A 16757-nucleotide genomic window follows, 5' to 3' on the forward strand; every position below is an offset into this window, starting at 1 on the left:
AATTTTTCTATTTGGCTCTGAAAGCCTTTCCCAACCTGACCTCTTCCTCCATTTCCAGCATTCTTCCCTCCTTCTACTCTATGATCCATGGACATCTTGCTCTTTATTGTACATGGCACTTCATCTCTCAAATCTTCTGTCATGGGCTCTCCCTCCATTTAATTTTTGTACTTCTCTTTCCATTCAACCAATTTTCCCAGTTAGGTTTTGGGTTTCCTTTTCCATCTGATCAATTTTCCCAATTAGGTTTTGGGTTTCCTTTTCCGTTTGATTAACTCTTCCTTTTAGGGAATTATTCTCTCCAGTTAATTTTTGAACTTCCTTTTCCATTTCTTCAATTTTCTTTTTCAGAGTGATGTTCTCATCAGTGAATTCTTTTTTTATAATTTTAAAATCATTGGCCAGTTTTTCTTTTATATCCTTCTTCAGATGTTCCAGGTAATCTAGTTGTGCTTGCGAGAAATTCATAGTCCCATCTGAGGTTTCAGATGGAAGTACAGTCTCAGCTCTGACCTCTTTGGTGTTTATGTTTTGGTCCTTATCCCCATAGAAAGATTCTATGGTTTTTTCACTTTTCGTCTGCTTTTTCCGATTCATGATGTTGGCTGAGTGTTGTAGCTTTTGGTTCTTCCAGTCAGAAGATACAGATCTTTTAAGTTGAGTTGATGTGTGTCTAGGCTAAAAGCAGGCTTTTTTTTGTTGTTGTTGTTGTTTCCCAGATCTACCCTGGAGTTAGCTTGTTAGGTGTGTGGGAGGGGTGGTCTGGTCTCAGGAGATCTCCTCAGCTGACTTGAGGCAAAGGCAAGGTCAGGGGATGGTGATCCCAGCTTCCCTATTGTCTTCCCTTTTCCCCTGGAGGGCTGGGACACGCCTAGAAGCTAATGCATGTTCCCGCCCCTCCTGGGGCTCGTCTCCCGGCGCTGAGGCTTGCCTGGGTCTCAGCGCGAATTTTCTCTGCCCTGGGTCGTCTGTCCCTCCAGCCGTCTCCGCCACAGTAGGAAGAATCCCCCCTTGCCACTTTTCCAGCCTCTGGTGTTATGAGACCACCCGCCCCCTTCTGCTGTTCCCACTGATCCAGGATTAATCTGGGGAAGAATTTTATGGTTCCCTCACGGTCATCAGGGGGGAGGAGAGAGCACTTACTGATCACTCCGCCATCCCAGCTCCTGGAAGTTCAAGTAGTTGACCCACCAAAGTCCAGTCTTCAGGCTGAAGGTTTCAAGGGCTGCTGCGCTGATATCTGGCGCTCAGCGGCTCTCATCGGCTCGGCCTGGCTTATCTCCTGCTCCGCTGGTCTCGCCCACCACTCTCGGGGCCCCTCAGGTCCCCTCCGCCCTGCCACGCCCACCACGCTGCGCTGTGCGCCGGGGTCTTACCCCCGCGGAACAGATCCCTCCCGTGGACCCTCCAGTCCAACCTGGGCTTCGAATCCGTCAAAGTCTGTCACCCACTGGATTCTACACCTCCAAAGTCTGGTCAGACTCTCTCCCCAGAGATATCCAGAGGAGTTTTTCCAGGAGCTTAGGTGAGTCATTGCTTTCACTCTGCCATCTTGGCTCCGCCCCCCCATGGGCTGTCCCTCATGCCTGGAATGTTCTGTTCTCCCTCTTTATTTCTGTTTCCTAGATTCATCAGCTTCCTTTAATCAATTCTAATCCCACCTTCTGTTGCAAGAGGTCTTTCCTGCCCTGACTTTTACTTCCACCCTTTCCACAGCTAAAACCTTCCCTCGGAAGTTTCTTTCCATGTATACTGTACAATTATTAGCATGCTCTCTCTCTCTCTCTCTCTCTCTCTCTCTCTCTCTCTCTCTCTCTCTCTCTCTCTCTCTCTCTCTCTCTGTCTCTCTCTCTCTCTCTCTCTGTCTCTCTCTGTCTCTCTCTCTCTCTCTCTCTCTCTCTCTCTCTCTCTCTCTCTCACTCTCTCTCTCTCCCACCCTCTTTCTGTCTCTGTCTCTGTCTATATCTGGCTCTCTGAGTCTGTGTCTGTCTGCCTGTCTCTGTCTGTGTCTGTGTCTGTCTCTCTCCCTCCTACTCTTCTTTCTCTCTAAGTGGAACAGTCAATAATTCTTTCTTCCATCTGTAGCAGCCAATATTGGTTACTCCCCTGACTTGCCATCTGGGTCCCCAGGGAAAAAGGTACCACTATAGAGTTAACCCTGTGGGTAGCTAGTTCTAACCACAGGCTTTCATCATTATATATCCCATTAAAAATCACCCAGAAAACTAATTCACCTACTTTACTAAGCTGGTATAGGAGGAAAGGTAATTGCCAAAAACCTCCCCCTCTCCCCATCTCCTGGGAAACACTCTCTCATAAATACACACCTTACCCATGAGGAGGATGAGTATAAACATAAAGCACTATGCTATCAATCTATGAAGAAGCATGTGTGCCCAAACAGAGCCTCTAGGTGGCACCATAGTTCATAGAGTACTGACCCTGAAGTCAGGAGAACCTGAGTTCAAATCCAACCTTAGATGACCCTAGGCAAGTCACTTCACCCTGTTTGCCTCAGTTTCCTCATCTGCAAAATGAGTTGGAGAAGGAAATGGCAAGCCACTCTAGTATCTCTACCAAGAAAACCCCAAATGAAATCACAAAAAAACTGGACACCACTCATTGACTAAACAATACATGTGGCTAAAACAAGCTGCAATTCCTCTTACTTCCAGGTCTCAAAGCACTTTCTTTCTTTGTAGAGTGCTCTTGAATTTCTAATTGAATGCAGCATCTTTACTGGGCAGGCTACTTAGCTGTACTCACAGGGTCAGGAAACCTTTCTTAAATCTATAGCAGGAACTCTTCTCTGCTGTGAGGGGGCTTACAATTTGAAGTTTATTCCTTGGGTGACTATCTGTCTCAATCCATATCTATCCTTCGCTATCCATCTCTGCTCCTGCCTTTGCCTGCTATGAGTCCTACAGTTTCAATGTCATAGTCAATGGAGGAGGAGATGGAGAGAAAGTCCCATTTCACCCCCACACTCTCAGAAACATGGATTGCTTCATCACAGAGAGTCTCAAGGGCCTTGACTGATTTAGTCAATTGTAGGATGCTTCCACTACAATGTCTTTCCTTCAGCCTTTGACCAGGATCCTATAATTTGCTGGAGAAGGAAAGGACAGAGAGAGAGAGAGACAGACAGACAGACAGACAGGTAAACAGGTACACAGACAGAGACAGAGACACAGAGACACAGAGAAAGACTTATTCACATATTGTAGGATTGTAAGAAAATCCTTAGCAGACTTTGTGAGGATACTCTGATCCATTTATTAATTGATTTTGCGATTATATTAACTAAGAGAAGAAAACTCTTACCTTTAAATTGATAGCATTTGGGGTCTTCTAAGATGGACTTAATTGAAGTAAGAAGGGGAATGGTCTCCCTTACCCTTCAAAAAGAAGAGGAACTGGCAAGGGGCAATGACTTTTCTAAATGTGGTTGTCCTCAACGAAAGAGGAACTAGCCAAGGAAATAGAATGATGGGAGCTGAGAGACAAAGTAATGAGTCCAACTCAGAGTCTGTGAGAGAGAGGGAAAAGCTGAATGTTGGCCGACATATGCCATCCATTTGGGAAGAGCACATTTCTGAAGGTTCAAAGAAAGGGGAGCCCACGGCCCCAAATGGTCCCAGAGAAGTCAGCCCAGAAGGAGTGAGAAGCCCTTAAGAAAGAAATTCTGAAAACAGAAAGAGGAAATTCTGAAAACAGAAGAGGAATTCCAAAGAGGAAGGGGGAGAAAAGGGAAGTGGTTAAAAGAGAACAATGGGGCTGCAAAGGAAACTTTTCAGTTAACTTAGTTGGGTTTTTTAATTTCTTGTAAGTCTTTGTTACTATATCACAGTCATTTCTGGACATACTCCCCTCACTTCTTCACTGTAATCCCCTCCACCCCAACAGACCCTTGCAGGTAGCTCAGTGGCACAATGAATAGAGGACTTAACCTACAATCAGGAAGACTTGAATTCAAATCCTGCCTTAGACTCTTACAATCTCTGTGACCCTACACAAGTTACTGAATCTGTGTCTGCCTCAGTTTCCTCTCCTGTAAAATGGGGATAATAATAACACATACCTCACAGGGTTGCTTGAAGATCAAATAAAATAATACTAGTGAAGAACTTTGCCAACCTTAAGGCACTATATAAATGCTGGCTATTATCATTATTATTACAAAAAAAAAAAAACAGACTTTGAAAATGCATTTAACATTCTGAACACAGACCCCCACCTTTCTACCAAAAGGAAGGAGATTTGACCAATTTTGAGTTTTTAAAATACCCGTAAGAAGACTAAAAGGGATGTAGGAAATAGGAAAATAGTCCTGAAAGAATTGTCATGAGTGTTGAAGTTCAGATACATTGAGGGTAGCAGCCAAAGCTAAAGGGCAAAGAAAGAATGGCCTTCTTTCTGCTCAAGGTGAGTGGGATGGCAATGATGATAATGGATAGTTCAACCACTCGGCTCTGTCTTCTGTTTCCCTGTGAAGAATAATAATCTTTGGATTGGAAAGGACAGAATTAAAATAGATATTAGGGCTTGAAACCCAAAACAAGTAGGAAGATAGTAAGCAAGCATGTGGGCAACTGGCTAGTGTAGTGAGTAGGAGTGTTGGACTTGGAATTACAAAGACCTGGATTCAGATGCTGCCTCAGATACTTAGCAAGCTGTGTGATCCTGCCAACTCACCCAACTTCTGTTTTGTCATCTGTTTAAAAAATAAAAAAAAGAGGGATAATAATGCCTAACTCACAGGAAGGGTTTTGTGGGAGATAGAATGAGAAAATGAAATTAAAGTCCTCTGAAATAGCTAAAGTGCTATAAACTCTTCTTGCTATTATTTTCTTCCCTTTTTGAACTCTGGTCTAGCGGGTTTAGATGAATCATGAACCAGAGTATTGAAATAACTGGGAGATGTGATTTTTGGGCCAACACCATTGTTCTTGGGGTTTATTTATTTAGTCATGTCTGGCTCTTCATGACCCTCTTTCTTGGCAAAGCTACTGAAATGTCTTGCCATTTCCTTCTCCAGCTCATATAGATGAAGAAACTGAGGCAAATAGTGTTAAGTGACTTGCTTATGGTGTCATGGTGTCATGGGAGCTAAAAATCTTCCCCAGCCATTAACAGGACTTAGGTGGGGCTACTGAGGGAAGCTTGATTAGGGGAGGCTTAATTTGTATGGAGACCCACACCTTTTACTGATTGCTAAAGAGGCAGTAGGTCACGAGGGGTCCTGTCCTCCAGCTCTGAAAAGAATCTATATCCTCTGAGGTGAGGTTTGTATTGGGACTCAATCTTTGGGAGAATATTTATGTGATTAGACCAGATGAGCAGTCACTAAGGAGCCCCCTCCCCCACTTTGAAAACCCAGATGTTGGTGCTTCTCTCTCTGGTAATGATGTATGATTGTCTATGGTCAGACAGTTGGAAACCTTGTCTGTTGGTCTTTCTGTTTGTAATTTCTCCTTGTAATTTCCGCTTGTATTTTCTCTGAAGTTCAGGGTGTTGATTTTTTTCCCTGAACTAAGTAAATGATACATGTGCTTGATTAAAGTAGACTGTTGACCCCTCAAAAGTTACTTTCCTTTTAGAAAGCAGATCTATGAACCTGTACAGCAAGCCCTCCTGTGTATGTCAGGGTCCTTGCTGTCACACAGGGTCACACTGCTAGCAAGTGTCTGAGCCAGGTCCTTCTAACTCCAGAGCCATCACTCTGTCCACTGCTCCACCTATTTGCCTGCTAGGCTGCTACCAGAGATCTTACAAAGACCATGGAGAATAGGAAAAACATACCAGAATTGAGAAAGGTAAATGTCCCAATTTTCACAGAAGGAAGGAAGGAAGGAAGGAAGGAAGGAAGGAAGGAAGGAAGGAAGGAAGGAAGGAAGGAAGGAAGGAAGGAAGGAAGGAAAGGAAGGAAGGAAGGAAGGAAGGAAGGAAGGAAGGAAGGAAGGAAGGAAGGAAGGAAGGAAGGAAGGAAGGAAGGAAGGAAACAGGATAGAATCTGCAAGCTATAGTTCAAAGAGCTTGGCTTTAATTTCTGGGGAGCATCTCCATCATACTATTAAAGGGATGATTAGTGAGATTTAGAAGGGGTAACAGTGATGAAAAAGAATTGTGTTTTCTTTGCTTCCTCAAGGACAAGATGGGCTGACCTGAGAAATATTTATGTTATTAAATTTCACCTTGGTGATGGCAGGAAACCAATATATTTAAAGACTCACTTTTCAATGTAAATGTTGAGAACAACAAGCATTAAACAATAAAATCTGAGTCTTGCAAAAATCATAAGAAGGAATGGTATCCCTGAAGAGGAGATATGAGAAGACACCACTTTCCTGTTGCTTTGCATAGGTGACTTTATGGGTAGAGGACACTGCATATAACATCATTTTTTTTCTGATCTGTTGACCAATCTTTTCTTTTCTTCCTCTTTTTCAGTTTGAAAAAAATGTTTGTTATCAAAAAGAATGGCTCTGTGGAAGAGAGTAGATGCTGTAAATGTTGGTAAAAGGAAAAATGGAGCTGTCCCCAAATGGAATGGGACACCAGGAGATCTCTCACTGGAGGGCTTTAGGCAAAGTCAAGTGGAACACTGGCTAAATCTGTTGTGGAGTCAAGATGTCTGATTGGATACACACCAGATGGTCTCTGAGGTAACTTCTAGCTCTGAGATTCTTTCTCCCCAATTCTCTTGGACATTCTGTGCCTCCCCATTACTGTAGAAACTTCTTTTAGTCAATCTCATCAGATCACAAGCTCTGGGACAGCAGAGCCTAGGTCTCTCCCTGAAGAAGTAGAAGAAATGAGATAAAATCAGTGAGGTATTATGGAAAGAATCCCAAACCTTCAGACAGATGGCCTGTGTGGGTCCACCACCTGTTACCTTGGACAGATCCCTTCCACTGTCTGAGTCTCTTTTTCTAAAAATATCAGATCTCTGAAGTCCTTTCCTCCGCAGATTTTTTTTGCTGTTCAGCTGTTCCATTGTGTTTGGCTCTTAGTGACCCCTTCTAACCTCCAATATCTCCCCAAATCTGTACAACCTCATATTCATTGTTTCCATGACACTATCTGTTCATCTCATCCTCTGTCATCTCCTTCTCTTGCCTTCAATCTTTCCCGACATCAGGGTCTTTTCCACTGAGCCCCATCTTTTCATTATATGACCAATGTATTTAAACTTCAGTTTTACTATTTAACCTTCCATGGAAAAGTCTGAAATTAATTGCTTTATATATTGACTGATTTGATCTCCTTGCTGTCCAAAGGACTCTCAAAAGTCTTCTCCAGCACCACCATTCACAAACATCAATTCTTCAGCACTCAGCTTTCCTTATAGTCAACTTTCACAGCTGTATTGCTACTGGAAAAATCACAGCTTTGACTATATGGATCTTTGTCAGCAAGATGATGTCTCTACTTTTTAGTATGCTATCCAGATTTGCCATAGCTTTCTTTCCAAGGAGAAAGTATCTTTAAATTTCATAGCTGGAGTGTCCATCTACTGTGATCTTTGAGCCCAGAAATATAAAATCTGGCACTACTTTGATTTCTTTTCCCTCTATTTGCCAGGAAATGATGTAACCAGTTGCCAAGATCTTAATTTTTGATGTTAAAACTTCAAGTCATTTTTTACACTCTCCTTTTTCACCCTCATCAAGAGGCCTCTTAATTCAATTCATGTTCTGTCATCAGAGTGGTATCATCTACCTATCTGAGATTCTTCATGTTTCTCTTGGCAACCTTAATTCCAGCTTTGGATTCATCCAGGCTGGCATTTCATATAAAGTACTCTGCATTTAAGTTAAATATATAAGGTGACAATATACAATCTTGTCATATTCCTTTTCCAATCAAACCAAACAGTTGTTGTATGTTCAGTTCTAACTATTGCTTCTTGACTCACATACAGGTTTCTCAGGAGACAAATAAGATGATGTGGTCCTCCCATCTCTTTGAGGACATGTTGCATGTTGTTGTGATCCACACAGTCAAAGATCCCAGGGTAGTCAATAAGACAGAAGTAGAGGTTTTCTGGGAACTCCATTACTTTCTCCACAATTGAGCAACTCTTGACAATTTGGTCTCTAATTCCTCTGCATCTTCAAAAATCAGCTTACTCTTTTGCTAATTCTTGGTTCACATATTGCCAAAGCCTACCCTGTAGAATCTTAAGTATGACCTTGCTGGTGTGTGAAATGTTCAGTAATTTGAACTTTCCTTGACATTGCCCTTCTTTAGGATTGGGATGTGAAATGATCTTTTCCAGTCTAGTGGCTTGTGTTAAGTTTTCCAAATTTGCTGATATCCTGAGTACAGCACTTTACCAGCATCATCTTTCAGAATTTTAAATAGCTCAGCTGGGATCCCATCACCTCCACTAGCCTCAGTGTTAGTAGTGCTTCCTAAGGCCCACTTGACTTCATTCTCCAGGATGACTGGCTCTAGATCAGTAGCCACACCTTTGTTTTGGAGGATGTTAAACTTTTACTTGTATAGTTCTTTGTATTCTTACGACATCTCCTTATCTCTTCGCTTCTGTTAAATCCTTAACGTTTTATCTTTTCCACGCTTATTTTTGCATGAAATTTTCCCTTGATATCTCTAATTTTCTTGAAGAGTTCTCTTGTCTTTCCAGTTCCCATTCTCAGATACACTTGCATTTTGTTCATGCCAATGAGCATTCTTGGGTCTTGGCAGCAGGAAACAGATAGAGTTTTCTCGCCAGTCAGGGCCAACATTGCCTACATCAGCAATTGACTTTTACTTCTTCCTTGTTTGTCATCTTGGAGGCAGAACACTCCCAGCTTCCCCATTGTGACTACCTTGGGGAGTCCATCCCCGTGGGTCTGGGTCTGTTACAGTCAAAGCCGATGCAGCCATCTCTGAGAACTTTGCTTCCTGGCTCCCATAACTGTAATGTTCCATGGAGGTTGGGTCCTTTTCCTTCTTCATTCAACGGCTTCCTTAGACCTTTCCTTCTGAACAAGTAGCCTGACATTTTCACAGACGCTGAGGTTGGAGGAGGTCCCGGGACAGAGCCTGGATCTCTTCTGCAGTCTTTCCTCTTAAAGGATGCTGGTATGCCTGCTCCTGCTGCCCATCTTCTGTGGGGGTAAGTAGTGACAGAGGCTGAAACTGGGTGAGCAAAGTGGTTGAGGACTAGATGATAAGCTGGTGCCTCAGGGCCTGGAAAAATCTCTGAACTTTTTCCTCCCCATAGGGCTTCTCCAAGAAAAGGCAGAGGTCAATCTCAATGTCACTGAAAGAGTGACAGTTCAGCAGAATCTGTGTGTAGAAGTTCCTTGTACCTTCTCCTACCTTGGGAAGGACAAAGTCAACAATCAGATCTTTTTCTTTTGGTACCTGAGGGGAGAAAACAATGGTACCCTAGTGGCCACCAATAACCCCAATTCAAACATATCTGAAAAATTTAGAGACCGTTTCAGTGTTATTGGGACCCAGAGCCATGACTGCACTCTGTCCATCAAGAATGCTCAGAAATTGGACACAGGGAAATACACGCTCATCATGGAGGAAGGAGAATTCAAACATAAGTTTGAAAATAAAGTGTTTATCAATGTATCAGGTTGGTGATGCAAGGCTTGGGAGTAGCTAAGGGTGCCTGGGAAAGGAGGGACAGAGCTGGGGGAAGGGAGGTGAATACAGGGAAAGGACTCATTGATTCCATGCAGTTACTGCACCCTTTTCTCTCTTCTGCCAGACTTGACACAGAAGCCGCATATCCAAGTCCCAGAGACCCTGAAAGCTGGGGTCCAAGAGACCCTGATCTGCATGATGCCAGGAGCCTGTGAAGGGGAGAATTCCCACACCTTTCTCTGGATAGGATCTGCCCTTTCTTCCCAGAATCCTGGCAACAGGACCTATGCCTCCTCGAAGCTCTCTTTCATTCCAAAACCCCGGGACCATGGCACCAAAATCACTTGTCAAGTAACCTTTAAGAGATCCTGTGTGACCTCAGAGAAAACTATTCAGCTCAGAGTCACCTGTAAGTTCTAGGGGTGGGAACTGGGGCCCAGAGGAGGGAAGATGGTCCACAGAGAGCTGCTATTTCCTAGTCAACATAAAAAGAGAAGTTCCAAATTTAACCACCCCAGAGTCACATGTTTGCATTCTAGATCCTCCCAAGAAGCCGACAATTCAGGTTCACCAGGGAAACTGGACAGGTAGGGAGCAAGGCACAGGTGTTGGGAATCAGGGGAAGAGAAGAGGAGGGAGAGGATGTGGTATCTGTCATCAACTTGTCTGGGGCTGCTCTCTCCCCAGTCCCAAGGCCTTTGGGAAATGTGTCCTATCTGCCAGTCTTAGAGGGTGAGTCCCTGAGTTTGAGCTGCACTGTGGAAAGTAACCCGGCCGTCTCTCTGAGCTGGACTAAGGGGAAGCAAACTCTGACCTCCTCCCAGCTTTCAGTTGTGAGCTTGCAACTTCAGCAGGTGGGGCCAAATAACTCTGGAGAGTACACCTGCCAAACTGTAGACCAACAGAGACCCAAGAAGACCTCCCTGATGCTTTCTGTGCAATGTGAGTGAGAGACTGAGAATGCAGGGGCGGGGGGGGGGGCGGTGTGTGTGGCTGAGTAAGTGAGGAGAGCAAGAGCATCTTACAACAAGTTCCCATCTCTTTCCTCATCCCCAACAGACCCCCCAAAGATGCTCAGCTCTTCTTGCTCCTGGACTGAGAAGGGCTTGCTCTGTACCTGCTCTGTCCAGGCTCATCCAGTCCCCTCCCTCCGCTGGTGGCTGGGGGACAGCCCAGTGCAGGACAACGGCAGCAATGATGCCCTCCAGGTGGTATCCTCTACTTCAGAGGTCTGCACCAACAGCAGTCTGAGTTTGAGGCAAAGGCCAGATCCCACCCTCAACCTCCGCTGTGAGGGGAAGAACAGGCATGGGACCCACAGTGTGATCATCCTGCTGGTTCCAGGTGAGGACCTCTGGGAGGGAAGGGGTCAAGAGGCTCAGGCCTGCAGGCAATAGGGCTGGAAGCCTGGGTCCCCAGACATCACTAGATCTCTCTGCCCCTAGTCTCTCTCCTCCCCAATCTACACAACTGCCCAAGTGAAAAAGCATAGGGCCAATCCAGTCACTACCTGCTTAAGAATCTTCAAGGACATCCCATCACTTCAAGGACAAAGGACAATTTTTTAAACTGGGCTTTTTATTTTGGACTTTTTTTAATTTTTATTTTTTTTATAGTGAACTTCATAAACACCTGAAAAGCATTTCCATGTAGACTAGAGAGTACAAAAAAGAATAGTATGTGAAACCACAAATCTTTGTTCCATATGGCTTTCTTATTTAAACAATAGAATTTCAACATATTACTTCAAAGGCCTCCCTGCTTGTCTGACCATCTGTTCCCTTCCTTTCTTATCTCTTCCTGGAATTCGGAAAAAGGTTTCAATGACCCTCTTATTTTTGTATTCTCCTCCTCTTCCTCCATCTTCTTCTCCTTCTCCTTCTCCTCTTCTTCTTCTTCTCCTTCTTCTTCTTCTTCTTCATCTTCTTCTCCTTCTCCTCTTCTTCTTCTTCTTCTTCTTCTTCTTCTTCTTCTTCTCCTTCTTTTTCTTCCCTTCTCCTTTTTCTTCTTTTTCTTTGGACAGGGAGGGGAAGTTGGGGGGACCTTCTACCATCATTTGTGAAAAATACTTCGTATTAATAAGCAGGGTTCATATATTCAGTATGTCCATATATTTGTGTCTCGTTCCACATTTTGAATGCACCATTCCTCCGTAAGGGACACACAATGGCGTAAAGTGCTAGGAATCAGGAAGACCTAAGTTCAAATCCAGCCTTAGATGCTTACTAGCTATATGACCCTGAACAACTTACCCTCTGTCTGCACCAGTTTCCTCAACTATAAAGTGAGGACAATAATAGCACCCATTCCCCAGAGTTATTCTGAGGATAAAAATGGATAATATTTGTAAAGTACTTGGCACAGTGCCTGGCACACAGTAGACACTTTATAAATGCTCATTTCTTCCTTCCTCTAGAGCCTTGGTCAGTCACTGCATTGGTCAGAGTTCTTAAGTCTTGCAAAGTTATTTTTCTTTATATTTCTGGAAGTCAGTCAACAAACATTAAGTGCCTACTAAGTGCCAGGCATTGTATTAAGCTCTAGGGATGACAAAGACAGGCAGAAGATAATCCCTGCTCCCAAAGAGCTCATAATCTAATGTTATTGTACAGATTGCTCTCTGGCTTCTGTTCATTTCACTCGGTATCTGTTCACCCAAGTCTTTCAAAGATTCTCTAAAATCCAAATTTCCCTATTTATTTTGGTACAATGTGAGTCCACACTCACATAGTATCCTTCTTGGTCTATGCAGGAGGTCTGAATCATAACGCCCTCACTACTCTAGACCAGACCTTCTTGAGTATTTTACTTCTTCCTCCTTGTTTCCCTCCCCAGTCTGAACATCCCTAACTTCCTTAACGTGGTTGCTCTGAGGGGCCTATTCCTCTGGGTCTGCCAAAGCTGCTTTCTAGGAAACTCAGCTCAGGTATTACCTCTTACATGAGGTCTTTCCTGATCCTTACTTCCCCAACTTCCCACCCTGCTACTAATTCTTTCCATCATCCCCCCACAAAAGGAAAAAAAAATTCTTGTCTTTACCTTGCAGATCTTTTGTATCTATTTATATGTGAGCATATTGTTTCTCCTGATAGAATGTTAGTTTCTTGAAGGCAGGATCTATGTCTATAACAGTGCCTAAGAAGTATCAAATAAATATAGATTGATTAATTCACTGCCAACCCATTCTTTATTCAGACAAAACTACTCCAAGCACTGAAATGAACAAGAAAACACTGATCCTGGGAGCTGCCTGTGGGGCTGTTGTCACTGGCCTCTTGGCTCTTGGCCTCTTTATCATTATGTGAGTGTTGGGGCTGGAGAGGTATGGGAGTGCTGGAGCAGGCATTTGTAACCCCAGGGTCCACAACTCAAGAGGGTGTCTGTCAAGAGTTCTCTGGAATGAGTTATATGCTTCTGGAAGACCATGACCATGGGTTTCTGCTCCCATGAAAGGTTCTGTGACTGATGTGACTTCATTGGTAAAAAGTCATAGTTTAAAGTAGGCATTCTTAATATGTGTGTGTGTGTGTGTTGTAGATCCCTTTCGTAGTCTGGTGAAGACTCTTCTCATCATGTTTTTAAATGCAAAAATACATAGAATTACAAAGGAAAGCAGTTGTATTTTAAGTAAGGATATCATTTTCTCCCAGTTAATTTTATAGACCCATGAAATCTGTCCAGACTCCCAGGTTAAGAACTCCCAGTCTAAAGAATTCATGACAGTAGTATCATTTTATATCTCAGAAATGTTTTCTGAAGCAAAATATTGTCCCCCTCTCCCCTAAGGGTTATCTCCTTGAGACTGTGTTCATCAATCAAGAGTTTTGAGGCCTTGAGATAAGTAACACGAAGGATCATGAGATGGTCCAGTCACATCAAAATAAATAATGATCAACGTAAATTTCTACAAGGGTCCAAAAAATCAATTGTAGCAATCCAACATGAGGGAGGCACAACTTGGCAGCAATTTGTGTTACAAAAGCTCATAAGGTTTGTAGTGGGGGCTAAACTCATTAAAAGTTAAGACTGTGACATGGTTGTGAGAAAAGCTAAAGGGACTTTTGGCTACTTAATCAGAAGCAGGATTCAGAATGAAAGAAGTGATAGTCCCCTTGCCTTCAGAACTGGTCATCCCATGGCTAGCGTATTATATCCTATTTTGTTTACCATATTTTAAAAGGGACAATGACAAGCTAGAAGCTGTCTGGAAGAGGATAATCAGGATGATGATAGAACTGGAAACTTGAAAATCAGAAGGAAATAAGGTTGCTTAGCCTGAAGAATAAATAAAATACATAGGGAGTTCATGTTGGCTGTCTTCAAATATCTAAAGGGCTGTCATGAGGAAAGGGAATTAGATTGATTCTCTTTGGATACCAGACCAAAGAACAGAGAGGCTGATTTCAGCTTCACATCACAAGCAATTTCCTTACTATCAGAGGTGTCTAAAAGTAGAATGAGTTGGCTTGTATGGTAGCAAGTTCCCCATTGCTGTAGATCTTCAACTGGAGGTTGAATGGTCGTTTCTTGGGTATTTGGTAGAATGGGTTTTGGCTTAGCTATGAGTCAGACTAGATTGACTTTAAGGTCCTATTCCAACCCTCAAATTCCATGATTCTCAGTCCACTATGATTTTCAAAGGGTGATATCTTCAGTCTCTTAAAAGCTCTTTCCTTTTACTAATTGTTCGGATGCTTCCCCCCTAGTCTTTTCTGCTAGGGAGTACCATTGCCTTTATCCCAGCCATACCAGGGCCCTCAAAGGGACAGATGAAGAGGAGAGGCATAGAGAAAAAGCTCTAAGTCCTGCTCATTAGTTATGCATTCATCTAATCAGGGTGAAGATTCTTAAGGGGCAGTCAGCAGAAGTGAGGACCAAAACATCTGAGACTGAAATCAATGTGGATAACAGGCCCCTTACCTCAGAAGCCATCCCCCTTGTGAGTAACTTGGACATAACTGTTTCCATTTCTGCCTTATCATAGGACTTCAAGAGATTCTTCCATGATTTCAAGTAGAAATTGTCTTTACTTTTGTTGTAATAATTATTATACACATGATGAGTTTGTTTTATCTTAGTGACTAGTCAAGCTCTTTTCTGGGGAAAAAATGTAACCTATGACTTGGAAATCTAAAGAAGAAAAGGGTTGCCCACCTACGTGCCATGACAACTGGGGAACTGGAATCCTCTTGGAGGTCATAGAAGGAATGGTGTCAGAGGAGGAGACACAGGGGCTATCCCTACCCCTTTCACTACCCCCACACCTGGAGCATGTTCTGTTAAAAGTGGAGGAAACCATCAAATACATAGTTGACAGTTAAGAGAGGAGAGCTGGACCTCTCCTGCCAGAGGTCATGGAGCTACCAATGTGGAAAGGTTCAAGGGCCAGAGAGAAGAGGGGTCACTCTTCAACAGCTTTGAATGTGATCTGTGAGGGAGTAGGAAAAATAAGATGTAAGAGAGGCTGTCTTATCTAGAGGGAAGGAAGAAAGAAGCCAGCCAATGGTCATTCAAGAACAGAAAGTGTCTTCCAATCTTTCTTCCCCCAACTATTCCTCTCCAACCACCTTCTTGCCCAACAACCCTCCTAGATATGCTGATACCATTTACTCTCCCCACAGACTCCAGATGGGAAGCTGAAGTTGAAAAGTTCCCTGAGGCCTCCACCCCATGATACATCATGCCCCACCTCTGAGGAGGGACCAGAGCTACATTATGCCTCCTTCGACTTCCAGAAGTTGAAACCCCGAAAACCCCAGGAGTCTGCATATACTGACACTGAGTATGCTGAGATTAAGTTTAAGAAATCACCTCTGTGAGGAAAAGAATGAAACAGGAACAAGATGCCTGGTGTTGTTACTGAAAATGTCAAATGTGGTAAGAACGGAACCTTACTATCACTGGGCCATGTATTATTTTCATAAATAGAAGACAATATCACAGTGTAGACTATCAGAGCTAGGAGGATCCTTAGGACAGATAATATCAGAGCTTAGAAGGACCTTAGAATAGGGAATGATGAGAAGAGAAGAAATTTAGAACACAAAATGTCAGAACAGGGAAACAATTTAGAATTTCAGAGATGGGCAAGAATAGATAAAGAATGTCACAGAGGGACATTAGAAGACAGATGTCACATCAGAGCTCATGGAACTTAGAACACAGAATGTCAGGGAGGGATCAGGAGAGACTTTAGACTCAAATTTCCAGAACAAGTAGAAACCTTAAAATCTTGTTAGACCAAGGAAAGAATTTGGAAATCACTTAGGACAAGTTGTTATAGGCTGGGAGTTACTATTATCTCCCTAATTAGCTGGATGACTTTGGGGAAGTCTACTACCCTTCTCTGAGTCTCAATTTTCCCATCTTTAAGAAGGAGTCAGGACAGACAATCTTTATGGCTCCTTCCCGTTCTGAAATCCCATGTTCTTTATTTTTGGGAGACTTTTGAGGTGGTTCCAAGGCAAATGCAATTTTAAAAAACCGTTGAAATACACATGCATTTTCATCAATTAAGAATGTATGAAAAAATGAACAGAATAAAATAAAACTAGTCTTTAAAGTGATTGTGTGTGACCATGAACTTGTTGAACAATTGTTCTTCCCCCCTAGCAAAAGCGTGCATGTTGGTTTTTATTCTGTAGTGACCCACTGGTACTGCTTGGTTCTGTGATTTCCTGAAATTCTTGTTAGTCCTTGATGTGATGCAGTGGCTCCTTGGTCTGCCATTCCATTCAATTACATTCCATTCAACTCAACAAATATTAAATGTCTACTACATACTAGGATCTGAGTTGGTACAAAAAGAAGAAGGGGGACCATCTCCTTAAGGAGTCTGCATAATACTAGATAGATAGAACATATGTCCATGCAAGTATATAAAAATATATTCAGATTGTGCAAAGTATCATGTCATCACCTCATAGGTTTAGAGAAGGAAGTAACCTCAAAGTTTACCTCATTCAACCTCCTCACTTTGCAAATGGGGAAACTGGGGTCCAGAGAGGTTAAAGACCACAAGAAAGGAACTATAGGTTCCATTTTAGACATGTTGAGTTTGATTGGATAATCAACAAGAAATTGTTAAGCTTGTTAAATTGTTAAACTATTATGTTCCAGGAATAGTGCTGGGCTTTGAGGTGTCA

At 42.9% G+C, this 16757-nt stretch overlaps 1 protein-coding gene across 4 annotated transcripts; it reads left to right on the forward strand.

The window, feature by feature from the left end:
• The first annotated feature begins 885 nt into the window (after positions 1–885).
• LOC140503626 (sialic acid-binding Ig-like lectin 13) lies at positions 886–16178 on the forward strand. 4 transcript variants are annotated; one of them, XM_072607768.1, is made up of 11 exons: positions 886–1525; positions 6451–6665; positions 9022–9127; positions 9236–9601; positions 9737–10021; positions 10152–10199; positions 10300–10554; positions 10672–10956; positions 12808–12913; positions 14449–14551; positions 15234–16178. In XM_072607768.1, the coding sequence occupies exons 3-11, from the start codon at positions 9088–9090 to the stop codon at positions 15429–15431; spliced, it is 1686 nt and encodes a 561-aa protein (XP_072463869.1). In that variant the 5' UTR covers positions 886–1525; positions 6451–6665; positions 9022–9087; the 3' UTR covers positions 15432–16178. The 4 variants fall into 4 exon arrangements, 3 of the variants coding, with proteins under 3 accessions (XP_072463869.1, XP_072463870.1, XP_072463867.1); XR_011966838.1 differs by lacking the exons at positions 886–1525; positions 6451–6665; positions 15234–16178 and adding an exon at positions 13399–13602 and having other exon boundaries at positions 8782–9127; XM_072607766.1 differs by lacking the exons at positions 886–1525; positions 6451–6665 and having other exon boundaries at positions 8788–9127.
• The last annotated feature ends 579 nt before the right edge of the window (positions 16179–16757 follow it).

Source organism: Notamacropus eugenii, chromosome 5 (genome assembly GCF_028372415.1).
Source record: "Notamacropus eugenii isolate mMacEug1 chromosome 5, mMacEug1.pri_v2, whole genome shotgun sequence".
Taxonomy (NCBI): Eukaryota; Metazoa; Chordata; class Mammalia; order Diprotodontia; family Macropodidae; genus Notamacropus; species Notamacropus eugenii.

Bases quoted from the DNA above. Each gene is read 5' to 3' on its own strand.
- LOC140503626 (XM_072607768.1), top strand. From the start codon at position 9,088: ATGCTGGTATGCCTGCTCCTGCTGCCCATCTTCTGTGGGG. The intron at 10,022-10,151 runs GTAAGTTCTAGG...TTTGCATTCTAG, and splicing joins TATTCAGCTCAGAGTCACCT to ATCCTCCCAAGAAGCCGACA. The intron at 12,914-14,448 runs GTGAGTGTTGGG...TCATCTAATCAG, and splicing joins CTTGGCCTCTTTATCATTAT to GGTGAAGATTCTTAAGGGGC.